The following is a 17,651-nucleotide window of genomic DNA, read 5'->3' as shown; positions in this document are numbered from 1 at the left end:
TTACTGTTGCACATGAATATGAAAAATACATACATATTTTTCTATCGGTAATTTTTTTTACATTATTAGTTGATTACATTTATTTTGATTATTTTCGAATTAAAGGCCGACTTCCAGCGAAAAGGGTTCTAACGAACTGAAAACCGAGCATCGAGACTAGCAATGAAGCGACCGTGCCGATTTTCGAAGCCCCGCTTGGTCAAAAGTTGGAAGGGTTCTCGCTAACTGAAAGCCGTGCAATGTGGTTCTAGCGAACTGAAGATAAACAATAGAAACCATTTTAAATTTATTTCCTCTCCAATTTTTGCTTTCCCCTGAAGAAAATTCTCTATTGCGTATCTAACCACATTGCACGGCTTTCAGTTAGCGAGAACCCTTCCAAATTTTGACCCAGAGGGCTTCGAAAATCGGCACGGTCGCTTTATTGTTAGTCTCGATGCTCGGTTTTCAGTTCGCTAGAACTCTTTTCGATGGAAGTCGGCCTTTAAGATACTCCTTTCTTATTTTCTGAGTGGCGAGAAAACTTCGAAAAAAGATTGTATTGCGTAATTTTAAAAATTTACTACAAGTTTCTGATCAAAACCCGCCAAGTAAATTAGTTATATTAGGATTTTAGTCACCTTTTTAGGCAATAAATTTTCCTAAAGAATCGTGGATTCTATTGTGTGAGGCGAGGGTTTATTTAGTTTCTCGAGTTGCGAATACGAAAGAAACTGGTAAAAACCTTGAAAATATCATGTTTTATTTTCTTGAGGAAAATACGTAGAAAAATATACCCTTATATGCAAATAACCCTTTTATTTTTTTTTCACTCTAAAGATGAAGAGATTATAATCAGGCTGTATCTTCTTTAAATGCGGGAATTTTACCTTTTGCCTAATGCGCATGTGCTAAATGGTTCGCTTGTGTTTTATTGTTGACACAGTTGTCTCCTTAACTAACTTAACCATTATTATCTTATACCAGTTTAAAAGGCTTTAGGAGTTGCCCATGTATAGTTATAATTTTGAAATGTTAAAAATGTTGTACGGATAATATTCTATCAGAAACTATTGTAGTCACTTTTTTATAGTAGCCATTTTCCAAGGTGAAAGTGTATTCAAACCCAAAACAACACATCCTTTTTATAAATATATCTCTAGTTTATTCAGGAATACATACAGTTAATAGGAATCTTTGTGTTTAGCCATATTCTTATCTAGGCGGATGTTGTGGGAGGAGCTTGTCTAATCATTATGTATGACGAATTTTACCTCGCGAATAATCTATCTCGCTGCGCGACGCACATGGCGTGCGCCTGACCCCTCGTTGCTAACAACCAATGAAATTTTAGTTACAAATACGTCAGAATTATGAAGCGTGACGGATGGTACTCAATCCCACCCATAAAACCAGCATAGAAATGAACTTTGCACAATGATTCTTATTAGTTTTATGTATTCTTGGTTAGCTAAATATAAGTCAAAGCTTTTAAAATGTATCAGGGATAGATTTAATTTTAGAAGTAGGAATGGAGAACAGAGTAATCTGGGCGCGCGTCAAAGTTCCGGACCCCCTCAAAAGGGACGGAGGGGTATGAAAGAAGAGGCGGGTCATAGCGACAGAGGTAAAAAGGATTACGTATTTTTCACCGTCCCTTTCAGCAACGTCATCAAAACGTAGTTTAAGTGAGCCAATAAGATAATTTTAACTGTTCGTTACGTGTTGGAGGAGGGAGGGGCTCTATATTGGGCTATGAGTCGCACTGAAGTAAATACTAACCCTTCTCCATTCCTACTTCTAAAATTACATCTATCCCTGATGTATGAACGTTATACCTTCACGATGCCGCCATTTTAAAATATGGTGGTATATTAAAATGAAAACCCATAGAACCTGTCTACAGTATTTAGCGAACCAGTACACTTAATGACAGTCAAATGGGTTCAAACGTACGAATTGTATTCTGTATTGAAGTTTTTTTTTTATATTATTGACCACCCTTTTAGAAGATGGCCGTTGTTTGGAAAAATCTTATCGTAACATTCCAGCAAAACTTCAACTTTGAAATTTTGTATAAAATTCTCAATAGCCTTTAGCGACAATTTAGCCAAAATTTTACTAATACAAATAAATTAACATGACGGAACTTACAAACACAAACGTTTACATTAACCCATTAACCGTATTCTGCCTTACGGCTCTGTTTAGGGTAATGTCTCCGTTGAGTAGGATAGGACCGCAAAAGATAAATTCAATATTAAAAGAGACTGAATAAAAATTATAGAAAAGCTAAACATTATCAATTTAATTTCGAGTAAACACGCTTGCGAAATTTGAAACGATTGTATCAAAATAACGATTTATTCTATGATAGCGGTAGCTCTCTTAGACTTCATACTGCTCTTAATGTATAAGGAGGGTTTTTTGTTTGGATGTAGTTTTTTTTTGTATTGCATTCATGAAGAGCTCTTTATTTTTAAGAACAAAACCGTCCTAACTCGAAAAAATCTTAAGATAAAATGAAGACCTTTTCATCTGAAAGATTGATTTAACTTCTCGGTTTGTTATAGTTTAAAGGGATACTTAGGACTGCAAATTTTCTTTTTTTAATCGAAAGAAGTAATGAAGTAATGAATGTTATCAATTGGAACCATGTTTCTATCTACAATATTGAAGAAGATACCAGCAATTAAGTTTCCGAAATGGACACTACGCGTTAGGCTACTCCGCGAAGCACTGGGAAGTACCTCCCTGTTGGACGCCTAGTACCCCCTGACTTATTCGTCCAATAATAGGGGTATTCTCCAGTGCTTCGCGGAGTAGCCTAACGCCTAGTGCCATCTTCTTCTTTAATATTGTAGATAGAAACATGGTTCCAATTGATAACATTCATTATTTTATTGGCTCTTCCGATTAAAAAATAAAAATTCTAGCCCCGGGGTCTCCCTTCAATGTCGACTATAATACTCTAAAAGTTGTCCTCTCGGAAAGACCATAATTTGGTCCAATTTGGAGATGGTCTAAGTTTTGTTTCGTGTTCAACATGTATATTATTGTAAAAACATCATAATACTCACTCCCAATCCTATAGTTTTTGTGCTAAAATACCGCCCTTTCAAGGTTGTGAAGATTATATTGCGTAACTATTATAATCAAAACATGATATTACTCTCAAAAGACTAATTTGTAGGCCCACGCGCGTACTTTATAACTATATCTGCCTGATTTGAATACTAATAAATATTCGATAACTTAGATAACCTTGGAATATTCCCAGTAATTATTTGGCTGCCAATTTTAAAAGTAGATTAACGCTACGTTACCAAATGCTCGTTCTTTCCACCTTAATGACATGAAGCTAATTGTTTTCTAGGCCAAGGAAATGTGGGATTAATTTTGCCCGATTAATGATATTGGGTTTAGTACTTTTTATGATTAAGAAAATTTGACTCGTTTCGCCCCAATTAAGGACATTTGACTCGTTTCGCCCCAATTAAGGACATTTGAATCGTTTCGCCCCAATTAAGGACATTTGAATCGTTTCGCCCCAATTAAGGACATTTGAATCGTTTCGCCCCAATTAAGGACATTTGACTCGTTTCGCCCCAATTAAGGACATTTGACTCGTTTCGCCCCAATTAAGGACATTTGACTCGTTTCGCCCCAATTAAGGACATTTGAATCGTTTCGCCCCAATTAAGGACATTTGACTCGTTTCGCCCCAATTAAGGACATTTGACTCGTTTCGCCCCAATTAAGGACATTTGACTCGTTTCGCCCCAATTAAGGACATTTGACTCGTTTCGCCCCAATTAAGGACATTTGACTCGTTTCGCCCCAATTAAGGACATTTGACTCGTTTCGCCCCAATTAAGGACATTTGACTCGTTTCGCCCCAATTAAGGACATTTGACTCGGCATAAATTAAGGATTTTCAATTAGAAACGTTCGTACAACTTTGAGTTTATAAACTTTCGCTTTAGACTTCTTACTTGCGTAATAATCGAATTATAGTTACGTACCGGTGTAGAAATTGAAGAAAAGGAAAAAAATCTATCCAATCTTGACCTTCAATATTGAATTAAATCTAACAAGAAACAATTATTGCTTCAGGCAAAACGTACTTTGATAAGGAAGTCTACTTAATTATATTGTTTACCTAATAAAATCAAAACATAAGGAAACATTTGTGTATAATTTAATGATTTAAGTTCGACGTGATCTAGAAAAGTATTGAGCGCAATATTACTATTAAAGGCCGACTTCCATCGAAAAGAGTTCTAGCGAACTGAAAACCGAGCATCGAAACTAACAATGAGCGACCATGCCGATTTTCGAATCCCCGCTGGGGTAAAAGATGGAAGGGTTCTAGCAAACTGAAAGCCGTGCAATGCGGTTCTAGCGAACTGAAGATACACAATAGAGAATTTCCTTCAGGGGAAAGCAAAAATTCGAGAGTAAATAAATTTAAAAGGATTTCGGAACCACATTGCACGGCTTTCAGTCAGCGAGAACCCTTCCACCTTTTGACCCAGCGGGGCTTTGAAAATCGGCACGGTCGCTTCATTGTTGAAGTCTCGATGCTCGGTTTTCAGTTCGCTAGAACCCTTTTCGATGGAAGTCGGCCTTTAAAATATACTTTATTTTGCTGAATCAGAACAATGCGGAAATTTAATACATAAATTAAGATAATTCTGCCGGGTTTTTTCTCTGCAAGTCAATTCAGTTTAGTCTACACACCTTTATGAGAGGGTGAGGCAGGACTCAGTTAGCAAATAATACTTTCATTGGACATAATTCTAAAAATTAATGGATGGAAAAGAAATAATCAAACTTTGACATCTTTAAAGACATTTCGAAATTTCGAAAAACCCTCTACCGGACAAGAACAGTCCACTGATCCCATTTACCTTAGATTAGAAAATACTTCTGGTTTTAGGCTTTGTTAGAAAGAAGATAATACAGGAGTGATATAATTACCAACCTCTCTTGCTACTCTGTTTCACATATGCTATAGAGACCGCTTATTTACCAAATACCGCTCGAAATTGCCGATTTACATAACGTAATTTTATCTTTTATATTACTGGCAAATTGCCAATTATTTCAGTCAATAATTATAATAAATTTGGCTTCCAAAACCTATGGAATTAAAATCTGTTACAAACGAAACAGTAATTGAACTTGTACCAAAATTTTAATCAGTACTATACTGCGTAAATTATCGTTTATTTTTTTAATTACTGTATGTTCACTGTAATGATTCCGATGTGTTTTTGCAAAGTTCATCACAAATTAAGGGGTGTTCTATGGGTGATTTTGAGTCGAGAATGTTCTATATTTTTCACGTCCGGGCTGTACCGTTCTCAAGTTAAGATTAGAGTAATTTAATTAAAGGCCGACTTCCAGAGAAAAGGGTTCTAGCGAACTGAAAACCGAGCATCGAGACTAACAATGGAGCGACCGTACCGATTTTCGAAACCCCGCTAGGGTAAAAGATGGAAGGGCTAACTGAAAGCCGTGCAATGTGGTTCTAGCAAACTGAAGATGAACAATAGAGAATTTCCTTCGGGGGAAAGCAAAAATTCGAGAGGAAATAAATTTAAAAGGATTTCTATTGTTCATCTCGAGGATGCCCATTTCCGCACAATTTTCGAGAATCATAGCCCGTTTCCGCACACTTTTTATGGCCCATTTCCGCACAGTTTTTACATTGAAATTTTAGTCCACCATTTTTTACCATGACCCATTTCCGCACAGTTTGCAAATATAACATTTTTATTTACTTGTAGATTAGGTTAAGGTTCAGTTCGTTTAGGGTCAGGTTCGGCTAGGGTTAGGTTTTGGTTAGGTTGAGGCATGCTATTAAACTTGTGATTTGACCATTGCAATATCACTATCGATATAGTTTAAGGTTAGGTCTGGTTCACATGGGTTAGGGTTAGGTTCGGTTTAGATTAAGTTTGGTTTGGTTCGGTTCGGTTATGCTACAATAAAGGCATGCCATTAAAATTTTGATTTGACTATTGCAATATCACTATCGATATAGAAAAGTGTATTGATAAACGTAAGCATTAAAACAAGCGTGTTTTTGTTAAAAAATTGAAGTAAACGAAGCATTTTCTAATTCCGTTTTTAAAATCTGCATTAAAAATAAATCTATCATTAAATTGCATCGATTTTATAATCATAAATCCTCACATACTGGCTACTTACGGTCCAATGGGCCAAGAGCAGAAGTTAAAGTTCTTAAAATGTAATCAACAAAAAAATTTTTTTTTGCTAACTGTGCGGAAATGGGTTATGAAAAAGTGTGCGGAAACGGGCTATTGGTTTTTAAGGTGTGAAAAATAAAACTGTGCGGAAACGGGCGACCACCCTAACTGAAAGCCGTGAAATGTGGTTCTAGCGAACGGTGGTCGCCCGTTCACGGCTTTCAGTTAGCCAGAACCCTTCCAACTTTTGATCAAGCGGGGCTTCGAAAATCGGAACGGTCGCTTCATTGTTTAATCTCGATGCTCGGTTTTCAGTTCGCTAGAACCGAGGGGTCGGTCATTCATGAAATCCCGTACGCTACCCGTGAAATCCAATTTAAGAAATCCGAAATCAAGGCTGATTTTGAAATCAAATAAAAAATCCGAAATCAGCAACGAAATCACAAAATCAGTAAAGAAATCATAAAATCAGTAAAAAAATCACAAAATCAACAAAGAAATCACGAAATCAACATAGAAATCATGAAATCAAGCGAAATCACAAAATCAGAAGCAAAATCAGTAAAGAAATCGTGAAATCCATTATAAAATTCACGAAATCCAAAATCAAAAGAAATCACAAAATCCGACGAAATCACGGCGAAAAATCTCAAAATCCGAGGAAATCACGCGAAAAGCCTCAAAATACAACGAAATCAAGGGAAATATCGCAAAATCCGTCGAAATCACGGTAAAAATAGCAAAATCCGACGGAATGACGGGAAAAATCTCAAAATTCGATGAAATCCATTGGATTTTATTGAATTCCGAAATCAAACGAAATCCGATGCAATCAAATGAAATCCGATGTAATCAAACGAAATCCGATGAAATCAAATGAAATCCGACGAAATCAAACGAAATCCGAAGAAATCAAATTGGATTTCGAAATCCCGTACACTTTTTCCTAAACGTCCGACCCCTCGGCTAGAACCCTTTTCGCTGCTGGAAGTCGGCCTTTAAGAAACTGAAAGGCAATGATTTTTAATTTAATTAAGAGGTCATCCTTAAAACACTCAAATCATAAATCGAAAACAGTGTCACTTAGGGCAAAATGTCATAGAAGTTACATTTTCGACTAAAAATCCCCCCTCCCCGATAATTTGTAAAAAATGGGCTTTGCATATACAGCCTGTGTACAATATGACTATCAAAGCTAGGGGTTGTCTTGAATATCTTCTACAGTGAAGCCACACCTCTATACCTCATATCTTTTAAACCATATAGGACCATAACATGAAGTGCCAACTCCCTAAAATTTAAAAAATAACTGGGTCCGAATAAATCGGAAAAAAAATAATACTTGATGCTGACTTCAAATCGTGTCCGGTTTGGAGTAAATATTCGAGAGAGGAAACCTTGAACTACATTTCTCCAAAATGTTCCTTAAGACTTTTCAAAGTAGGTTGTATTTTTGGGCCCCCTACTACCCCGTGGTCGTGTACCTTGATTTAATTTCCGCTTTGTTATCTATACGTCTATAGCCAAACGACGTAACAAATTTACTTACCGAACAAGGGCAGTGTTTTTAGTCGCACAAAGGAAGTTAATTTTAGGCATTTATCGCTGTTTTGAAACTGTCTATTTTTTATATGAATTTTTTTAAATATCTAGGCATAAAAGACAGTAAACATAGTAACAAAAGTGTATAATACTTCTCTTTGAGAGAAGTGTACCACAAAGCAGGGTAATTGTAACATGATTCTTCCCAACATCATTTTACATTTGGAGCAAAGTTACTTAACCGAATCACATACGCGATAAATAATTCCCTAATCATTACTCTATTAGCGCTTAATTATTTGCCAAGGTGCATGCGCTTGTGGATTTTTGTGTCCACGTCGAGACAATTCTTGTTTGCTGAGGATTTAGTGACAAACAGTTATAGAAGTCACCCTAGCACGGTGCGATGCCCATCCGAAGTTTGATGAGCAAGAGAGCAAACATAATGGTTACCCTGGGAAGAATCATGTTACGTAGCTAAAGTATTAAAAGGATACAGAGTGTTATCCTTCTTCTGTTATTGACTTCTGTTAGTAACTGAAAGTATGCTACAAGTGTTTTTTATTTATTTTTGGCAATTTAATGTATTTTATGGGGGTGGTTTCAACACTCCACGAAGACGTAAAATGTTTCCTATGTAGAACTATTTTAAAATTTCAATAATGGCACCTTACCACTCCTCTTTCATTAGGAATTCGACTTTAAATGTTGAGTTTGGCAGATTATCAATCAATAAAATTTAATTATTTTAAATTTTTTTTTTCACCATGCGGGCTGTCATGTGATAATAACTGTACACGTGGTTGGACCTCGTGTTTTAGCAACACGATGATCGACGTGTTTAAAACGTTTGCTTTTTCTTAAACTTCTAAATAGCCTTAATTTTTATATTTTTCTTAAAATTAATACCGCACCCTTAGAATTGAGATAAGTTTTAAAACCACATAAATTTCGAGAGAAGTGTACCACAAAGCGGGGTAATTGTAACAGGATTCTTCCCAACATCATTCCCACATCATTACTCTATTAGCGCTTAAATATTTGCCAAGGCGCGCTTGTGGGTCCCATGTCAAGACGAAGTTTGTAGGTTGATTGCCGAGGATTAAGTACCAAACAGTTACAGAATTCATCCTAACACGGTGTTCCGACAAGCAACGCCGGGTGCCTTTGCTGCTGGTGCTTTAATAAACAAGGCGACCCAAGGGCTCGTAATAGTAGCCACATCGTACGAGTGAATAGCCCCTCTATACCCTACCCTAATGAGTGGATAACCCCTCTATACCTTACCCTAATGAGTGAATAGCGCTATCTTTTACAATGCTTAAATAATTTACCGTGCATAAAATCAGAGTGAATAGCCCCTCGATGCCCTACTCTAAACGGTGATAGAATTACTACCCGTATAAATTTACTTATGCCGTAATTGTAATATTCCGGCGAATCGAAGAACAGATAGTTTTAGTGATTATCCCCTCGATGAGTTTACAACATAGACTTATCCCGATGCACACTTATCGCTTCTTATAAATTTCTAACATGAACTTATGGTCAGAAGAGTTTGAAAGAATTCGGTAAAACACCCAATAATTGTAATATCCCGGTGCCTTAAGACCATTCTAAAAAGAACGTCAGTAAATACTTGCTTTTGCTTTCAAAATTTCCCTCGATTTCTTTGAATGTTAAAATAGGGGAGCGTGAAACTCTTATTGTCGACGGGTAAGAGGAATTTTTAAGGGAGGGTATATGGCTTAACCTAACTATCACAATTTCCTTCCTTTTAAAATACACGAACGAAAAATATCACCTCACCACAATTCTCTCCCATTCACTCTCCCTTCAATGACGATCGAAAATTTTATACTGTCTAAGGCAGTTCCCTTTCACGACGCCTCCACCACCACTACCGCCACCACCACCAACAGGCCTGGTCAAACTAAGACCCACATCGTAGATGTTTATCATACGATGTGGCTAATAAAACGCGTGTAATAAATCAGTTTATTTGTTTAAAATGTTTCATTACATTGTATAATTTTCTGCAGAATTTTATTTCATAGAAAGACTTAAACTTTACACTAATTTTGGCCTAACTTTCATCTCCACTTTTTTTAAAGAGTAATTATACCCTTTGAAGGTCTTCCAGTTCACTCCATCGGCATGGCTCTTGTGGGTACCTCGTAAGTAAAGGCCGTTTAAGTTAGAGTCTTGGCAATTGCCATACCACCAACCGCCTTTGTATTTTTCCACGCATTCTGTGTTGGTTCTGTCGTAGGTGTGAAATATCCAGTCATTATGACGAAGCAATGAATCACCAGCATCTCCTTCGTAGCCTACTACTTTAAGTTTGTAATTTTATAATTCAGTTGAAACGCGAAAGGTGTTATAAAGAGCGTATCTCTTTGTTCCCTCAAAATATTCCATGTCCACTCTCAACACCATTGGTCGTTCGTTTGACAGAGCAAATATTGCATCATTACCTGTAAGGTAGTGATTATTTTAACATTCCCTCTCTTTACGAATGATTTTACTTGTTTTTAGCTAGGTGTGGTTATATAACCAGACCTAGAACTTGCGCTGATGTATTGTATGTGTGTGTGTGTGTGTGTGTGTGTGTGTGTGTGTGTGTGTTTTTGAGTTAACCCCGGGTACACGAAAAACAAGCGTGGAAAGAAACCGATTAAGGAAAGATCCTCTACCACCTTTGAGCTCGTAATGTGAAAGAATTTCGAAAGGAAGTACATGGTATGAGTTAACCGCGGTATTCCGACTTCGGATGGACGTAAAACAAGTTTATCGGTACCCTTTGTTAAGAAAAGATCCTCTTCGGGCTCCTCGAAGTATTGGGTAAAAAACAATATTGTCATTGTGAAAGAATCAGGGTTCGTACGGAAGCTGGAAAACCTGGATAAGTCAGGGATATGGAAAATTGGGGAAAAGGTCAGGGATTTAAAACATTCTCCTAAAATGTCAGGGATTTTGTCTGGTGTATCAAACTATTCTTCATGCAAAGCTTAATATGAGCCAGGTGTGATGAAGTGGGCTCTGGTAAACACCTTAAAATGGTCAGGGATAACGGCAAAATTTGGCCATGGATAACCTGGAGAAGTCAAGGTTTTTCAATGTAAAAATTTCGTACGAACCCTGAGAATTCACTCGGTAAGATTGCGGCAACCATCAAGTTAATTTTTAATTCGATGGACGGATGTATCGAAGCCGATTTATTGGAAAGCGTATATTCGAAATATTTTCTTTATTGGACCGGTTTGTTGGGTTGGCGCGCGGGGAGGAATGGGGAATGCGGCCACGGTAGCTAGAATGAGGGATTCATTTTCAGTCCGTAAGGGCACTATGTGTAAGGCAGGGTTGCTGTTATTTATTTATAGTTGTCGTTGATAACATTTCCTGAGCCTTCAATGCGTATCGTATCTAGTTGTTATAGCGTAGCCTACGTTATTAACGTAGGCTCCGGTTATAGATTCTTTTTATCTACGAGTCTGATAAGACATACTAGCTTTTGCGATTATGATCTGAGTGTGTGCATGTTTGTCGTTTGTGTTTGGAGGTTGGATAGACGAAAGGATCTGTTTAGCTAGGTGTAGTAAGAACTTAATGTACCCCAACCGGTGGGTACATTAAGTTCTTACTACCTTAGCGAATTAGAAAACACGAATACTGTACTACATTAGCACATACGAAACTAACACGCCCTCCCCACCCCCAACCACACCTAGCTTATACGTAAATTTTTTTACGTGACTTGTATTTCAACACACCTAACCAGAATTCACGCTTTAGGTCACCAAATCCATCTTTGTAATCAGCCCAGCTCCTGAAGAAATTTTCTTGCTCACCCGCTAAATCGGTTCGTCTTTGAATTACCTGTTTTAAGATGCGTGTTTTCAGAAGGTCTACTTGATGTAGCGGTAAAACGAAATATCCGGTATGTGGATCCAAAGACGTTAGATGTGACTTTAACGTTACCAGTTCTCCAAAGTTCGTATTGTTTGAAGCCATATTTAACGTCTTTGGATCATTCATAAACCACGTGTTCCGTCTTATGGAAATGGTCTATTAAGGCCCGTTCAGATGACACATTTTTTTCCGCTATGATCTCTGTGCTGAGCTCGTCAGCTTTTCTGGGTTCACTAGTTCTAGAAAATGCACTGTTGACTCGGTCAAAATTTTCCCATTGTTGATCTCGGAAAAGCGAGAAAAAAAGATGAATTTTTTTTCTCTCTTTGCTCGGCACAGCCAATTGGATGCTTCCGACTACACAACAAAGAGTGACGTCACTTTCGGAAACCCCACATTGACTGTGCCAAGCATAGAGAGAAAAAAAGTTGAATTTTTAAACTTTTGTTTCTCGCTTTCCCGAGATCAACAATGTGAAAATTTTGGCCGTGTGAACAGTGCATTTACTAGAGCCTGGTGAAGTCAGAAAATCTGATAAGCTCAGCACAGAGATCATAGCGTGAAAAAAATGTCGTCTAAACGGGCCTTTACACTTACCGTTCATCCTCCAGTTGTCGTATCCATGTCGCAAAATACTTCGATAGATCGATTCAGATAACGAGGCCAAACGCGATAAATTCCACTTACACGGAAATGTAGCTTGCCCTTAACTTCGTAACAGTTTGATACCAGCGAAGCGCATGCTGATTTGGATTTTTCGAGCTCTATTTTACTCCTTTCTTTCGTGGGGGACTCGCAAGACAGTTCTACAATGTCATTGAAACAAATTATGCTACATAATTAACAATTGAATATCTACTTACGCTCTAGTTCTCCAAGTTTCAACTTTGCATTGTGAAGAAAATCTTGCATAAGCAGTACTACGCTTTCTGTCGATTCCAAACTGCCTTTCAAAGTTGATACAATAGCGCAGGTTTTGGCATCTTGAAGAAATTCTACTACGGCTACGCTATTATTGTCAAATTTCTCGGTTTCATTTACATTCACATTTTCAACATTCAAAGCTATATCGTCTTGCCTATATGCGGCTTTATTGAAAACGATAGTAAAATTACAATTATTAACGATTTCTCCAGTAAATATCTCATGGTTATTTGATTGTTTGTGATTTTCATACTAAAACTAGCGGCATATATATATTCATGCCATTAACAGGGTTCGTACGGAACCTGGATAACCTTGGAAAACCAGGATAAGTCAGGGATTTGGAAATTGGGGAATGAACGTCAGCATAAGTTTATCATGCCTTAAACTTATGACGTCAGGAATAGGTCAGGGATTTCGTTTGGTATATCAAACCATGCTTCGAGCAATGGTAAATATGGGCCAAGTGTGATGAAGTGCAGGGCTCTGGTAAACCCCTTAAAATAGACGGAGATATTGGCAAAATTTTGTCATAGATATGATGGAAAAATCAAGAATTTTAAATATTAAAATTTCTTCCGAACCCTGATTAAGGAAATTCTGGTTTCCTTTCTGATTTACGTAGCATAGGAAAAGGAATAATCGACGGAAATCCCATAATTAATTTTTATTATATCCGTTGATAATTAGAATATATACGAGACTGGCAGCAAAGGCATCCGGCGTAGTCCGTCAGGACATTTTTAACTTCTAAAAATGGCCGCAAATCCAGCACCAAAAAATACGTATATATTATATTGGAAACCAGTGTACTGAATATTAGTGAAATCGTTTGAAATGATGAATGTGTTTTTTTTTTTACACTTTGGGCCGCCAATTTTGACGATGGCCGTAGTTTGTATAGATCTTTCTCAGTGCGCCTCTTATACAGCACAAGTCCTTGGAGATGATGTGGTTGAACTGGTAGAAGCCCATTGGCTGACGCCTTAAGCTAGATTCCCACTAGACCGAAAAATTCTGACGTCCATCACGTAGCCGACATTTTATTATTAATTTATATACCCCATGCACCGTGTTAAAAGTAGAAATTTGAACCTGGAAGGAGAGAGGTATGGAGTGGCAACCCCATTCTTAAAACGTTGCCTCCGAAACCCCCCCCCCCGCCCCACCTACGGCACCGAAGTCCTCCCAGCATCCTCAGCAACGAAAACGAAACAAATCACGCCCTCCACACCCCACCCATACTCTCGTCTGATTGGTGCTTTCTCGCGAAGGCGCGAAATTCTTGGCCTAGTCGCGAGACATATCTTCGCGAGGTTAGGACGCAAAGTAGCGAAAATCCAATGTGGATAGATGCGCGATCATTAATTTTTCGAATCCCCGGAAGTCTTAATTAAGATGGTGGCCAGAAATATAAAACACTTTCTCTATGGAATAACGTTCGCTCGTTTCCATCCATTTCACTAAAATTTAATACACTGGTTCGCTATGTCCTTTAGACAGGCTTTAAAGGCCGACTTCCAACGAAAAGGGTTCTAGCGAACTGAAAACCGAGCATCGAGACTAGCAATGAAGCGACCGTGCCGATTTTCGAAGCCCCGCTTGGGTCAAAAGTTGGAAGGGTCCTCGCTAACTGAAAGCCGTGCAATGTGATTGTAGCGAACTGAAGATGAACAATAGAAATCCTTTTAAATTTATTTCCTCTCGAATTTTTGCTTTCCTCTGATGGAAATTCTCTATTGCGTGTCTTCAGTTCGCTAGAGACACATTGCACGGCTTTCAGTTAGCTAGAACCCTTCCATCTTTTACCCCAGCGGGGATTCGAAAATCGGCACGGTCGCTCCATCGTTAGACTCGATGCTCGGTTTTCAGTTCGCTACATACAACTCTTTTCGATGGAATTCGACCTTTAAACCTTTGGGATTCAATTTGCCCCCGTCTTTCAAAATGGCGACCCAAAATTAAACCAAAATGTGACGACGGGCACCACCGGGGCCTTTGCTGCTGGTAATTTAATAAATAAAACGCTTGGTTTACCAGTTTATTTGGAAAATTGTGTACAATGTTTTTTAATTATATTGTATAGTTTCCTGCAAAATTTTATTTCCTACAAAGCCTTAAACTTTACACTAATTTTGGCCTAACTTTCATCTCCACTTTTTTTAAAGAGTAACTATGCCCTTTAAAAGCGTACCAGGTCACTCCTGCGCCAAAGGTCTTGTTTTTACCTCTTAAGTAAAGGCCGTTTAAGTTAGCCTCATGGCAATCGTCATACCACCAACCGCCTTTGAATTGTTCCACGCAACGAGCTGCGCTGCCGCTTCGTCTGTCGTAAGTGCCGAATATCTTTTCACTATGGTAACCCATTGAATCACCAGCGTCTCCTTCGTAGCCTACTACTTTAAGTTTGTAATTTTCTAATTCAGTTGAAACGCGAAAGGTGTTATAAAGAGCGTATCTCTTTGTTCCCTCAAAATCTTCCATGTCCACTCTCAACACCATTTCTCGTTCGTTTGACAGAGCAAATATTGCATCATTACCTGTAAGGTAGTGATTATTTTAACATCCCCTCTCTCTCTATGAATTATTTTATTCGTTTTAAATGAACACACCTAACCAGAATTCACGTTTTAGGTCACCAAATCCGTCTTTGTAATCAGCCCAGCTTCTGTAGAAATTTTCTTGATCACCAGCTAAATCGGTTCGTCTTTGAATCACCTGTGAAGATGTGTGTTTTCAAAAGGTCTACTTGATGTAGGGGTAAAACGAAACATCCGGACGGCATGTTGGCGTTAGATATGGCTTCAACGTTGCCAGTTCTTTAAAGTACGTATTGTTTGAAGCCATATTTAACGTCTTTGCATCATCCACAAATCGCTTGAGCCGTCAAACACCAGACTCTATTTTACCCCCAACATGGTCCATTATACCAAAAGTATATATATAAAAACAAAAAGTACACTTTGTTGAAACTTGCTGGCGCCATGTAATATGAGAAGCCCCCCTTTAGCTCTCTGAATAGTGTCGACCCCGCGTCTGCGTATGATTACCTTCCCGACCGTGGCGTATGGAACATGCAGTGAATAGGCTCATAAAGTAGGAGATGCTAGCTAACTCTAGTACCAAAAATTAACACTTGGATTGCCAGTATCATGTACTATTTTTTATAAACCCATGACGTCAGGAAGAGGGGTCGGACGTTTTGGAAACAGTGTACGGGATTTCGAAATCCAATTTATTTCATAGAATTTTGAGATTTTTACCGTGATTTCGATGGATTTTGCGATATTTCCATTTATTTCGTTGGACTTTGAGGTTTTTCGCGTGATTTCCTCGGATTTTGAAAATTTTCCCTTGATTTCCTCGGATTTTGTGATTTCTTTTGATTTTGGATTTCGTGAATTTTGTAATGGATTTCGCGATTTCTTTACTGATTTTGTGATTTCGCTTCTGATTTCGCGATTTCTTTACTGATTTTGTGATTTCGCTTCTGATTTCGCGATTTCTTTACTGATTTTGTGATTTCGTGATTTCTTTGTTGATTTTGTAATTTTTTTACAGATTTTGGGATTTTGTTATTGATTTCGGGTTTTTTACGGGATTTCGAAATCAGCATTGATTTCGGATTTCTTAAGTTGGATTTCACGGCTAGCGTACGAGATTTCATGAATGACCGACCCCTTCTTCCCTGATTGGGAAACTCATGTAGGGGGTTGAGAGAAGAGTAGTTTGCTTCTCATTTTACAGCCAAAGGCAGGGAATTATTAATGAAGCGTACTTTTCGTTTTTATATCTATATAATTTTGATTACACTTACCGTCCATCCTCCAGTTGTCGTATCCATGTCGCAAAATACTTCGATGGATCGATTCAGATAACGAGGCCAAACGCGGTAAATTCCACTAACACGGAAATGTAGCTTGTCCTTAACTTCGTAACAGTTTGATACCAGCGAAGCGCATGCTGATTTGGATTTTTCGAGCTCTATTTTACTCCTTTCTTTCGTGGGCGACTCGCAAGACAGTTCTACAATGTCATTGAAATAAATTATGCTACATAATTAACAATTGAATGATATCTACTTACGCTCTAGTTCTCCAAGTTTCAACTTTGCATTGTGAAGAAAATCTTGCATAAGCAGTACTACGCTTTCCGTCGATTCCAAACTGCCTTTCAAAGTAGATACAATAGCGCAGGTTTTGGCATCTTGAAGAAATTCTACTACGGCTACGCTATTATTGTCAAATTTCTGGGTCTCATTTACATTATCAACATTCAAAGCTATATCGTCTTGCCTATGCGGCTTTATTAAAAACGATAGTAAAATTAGAATTATTAACGATTTCTCCAGTATTGTTCTCATGGTTATTTGAATGTTTGTGATTTTCATACTAAAACTAGCGGCATATATATATTCATGCCATTAACAGGGTTCGTACGGAATCTGGATAACCTTGTAAAACCACATATAAGTCAGGGATTTGGAAAATGGGGGAATAAACGTCAGGGATAGGTCAGGGATTTCGTTTGGTATATCTAACCATGCTTCGAGCAATGGTAAATATAGGCCAAGTGTGATGAAGTGCAGGGCTCTGGTTAACACCTTAAAATGGACAGTGATATTGGCAAAATTTTGTTATAGATATGATGGAAAAATCAAGAATTTTAAATATTAAAATTTCTTCCAAACCCTGATTAAGGAAATTCTGGTTTCCGTTCTGATTTACGTGTCATAGGAAAAGGAATAATCGACGGAAATCCCATAATTAATTTTTATTATATCCGTTGATAATTAGAATATATACGAGAATAGCGGCAAAGGCATTCGGCGTACTCCGTCAGGACATTTCTAACTTCTAAAAATGGCGGCAAATCCAGCACCAAAAAATACGTCTATATTATATTGGGAAACCAGTATTAGTGAAATCGTTTGAAATGCGCGGACTTTATTCCATAACGACTTTTTTTTTACACTTTGGGCCTCCAATTTTGACGATGGCCGTAGTTTGTATAGATCTTTCTCAGTGCGGTTCTTATACAACACAAGTCCTTGTATTAGCCCATTGGCTGACGCCT

At 37.9% G+C, this 17,651-nt stretch overlaps 1 protein-coding gene and 1 pseudogene across 2 annotated transcripts; both read right to left on the bottom strand.

Moving 5' to 3' along the window:
* Positions 1-9,807: 9,807 nt before the first annotated feature.
* Positions 9,808-12,799, bottom strand: LOC149610561 (techylectin-5B-like; annotated as a pseudogene). The gene is made up of 5 exons (XR_016376766.1): positions 12,777-12,799; positions 12,515-12,729; positions 12,255-12,457; positions 11,513-11,807; positions 9,808-10,216 (listed from the first exon to the last, which is right to left on the bottom strand). The product of XR_016376766.1 is annotated as a techylectin-5B-like (transcript).
* Positions 12,800-14,699: 1,900 nt separating this feature from the next.
* Positions 14,700-17,083, bottom strand: LOC149610560 (techylectin-5B-like). Its single transcript, XM_089859552.1, has 4 exons — positions 16,662-17,083; positions 16,393-16,601; positions 15,188-15,293; positions 14,700-15,115 (listed from the first exon to the last, which is right to left on the bottom strand). The coding sequence occupies exons 1-4, from the start codon at positions 16,963-16,965 to the stop codon at positions 14,700-14,702; spliced, it is 1,035 nt and encodes a 344-aa protein (XP_089715678.1). The 5' UTR covers positions 16,966-17,083.
* Positions 17,084-17,651: the final 568 nt, after the last annotated feature.

This window comes from Phalangium opilio, unplaced genomic scaffold (genome assembly GCF_054372755.1).
Source record: "Phalangium opilio isolate 3A_F unplaced genomic scaffold, DU_Popi_V2 ptg000329l_1, whole genome shotgun sequence".
Taxonomy (NCBI): domain Eukaryota; kingdom Metazoa; phylum Arthropoda; class Arachnida; order Opiliones; family Phalangiidae; genus Phalangium; species Phalangium opilio.
This window is presented reverse-complemented; position numbering and strand designations above follow the sequence as displayed.

What these genes read in the sequence shown, in the direction of transcription:
- LOC149610560 (XM_089859552.1), bottom strand. Translation starts at nt 16,965, where the DNA reads ATGAAAATCACAAACATTCAAATAACCATGAGAACAATACTGGAGAAA. An exon ending in GAAACTTGGAGAACTAGAGC is followed by an intron (nt 16,602 to 16,661) that starts GTAAGTAGATAT and finishes ATGACATTGTAG; the next exon opens with AACTGTCTTGCGAGTCGCCC. An exon ending in AAAACGTGAATTCTGGTTAG is followed by an intron (nt 15,116 to 15,187) that starts GTGTGTTCATTT and finishes ACTACCTTACAG; the next exon opens with GTAATGATGCAATATTTGCT.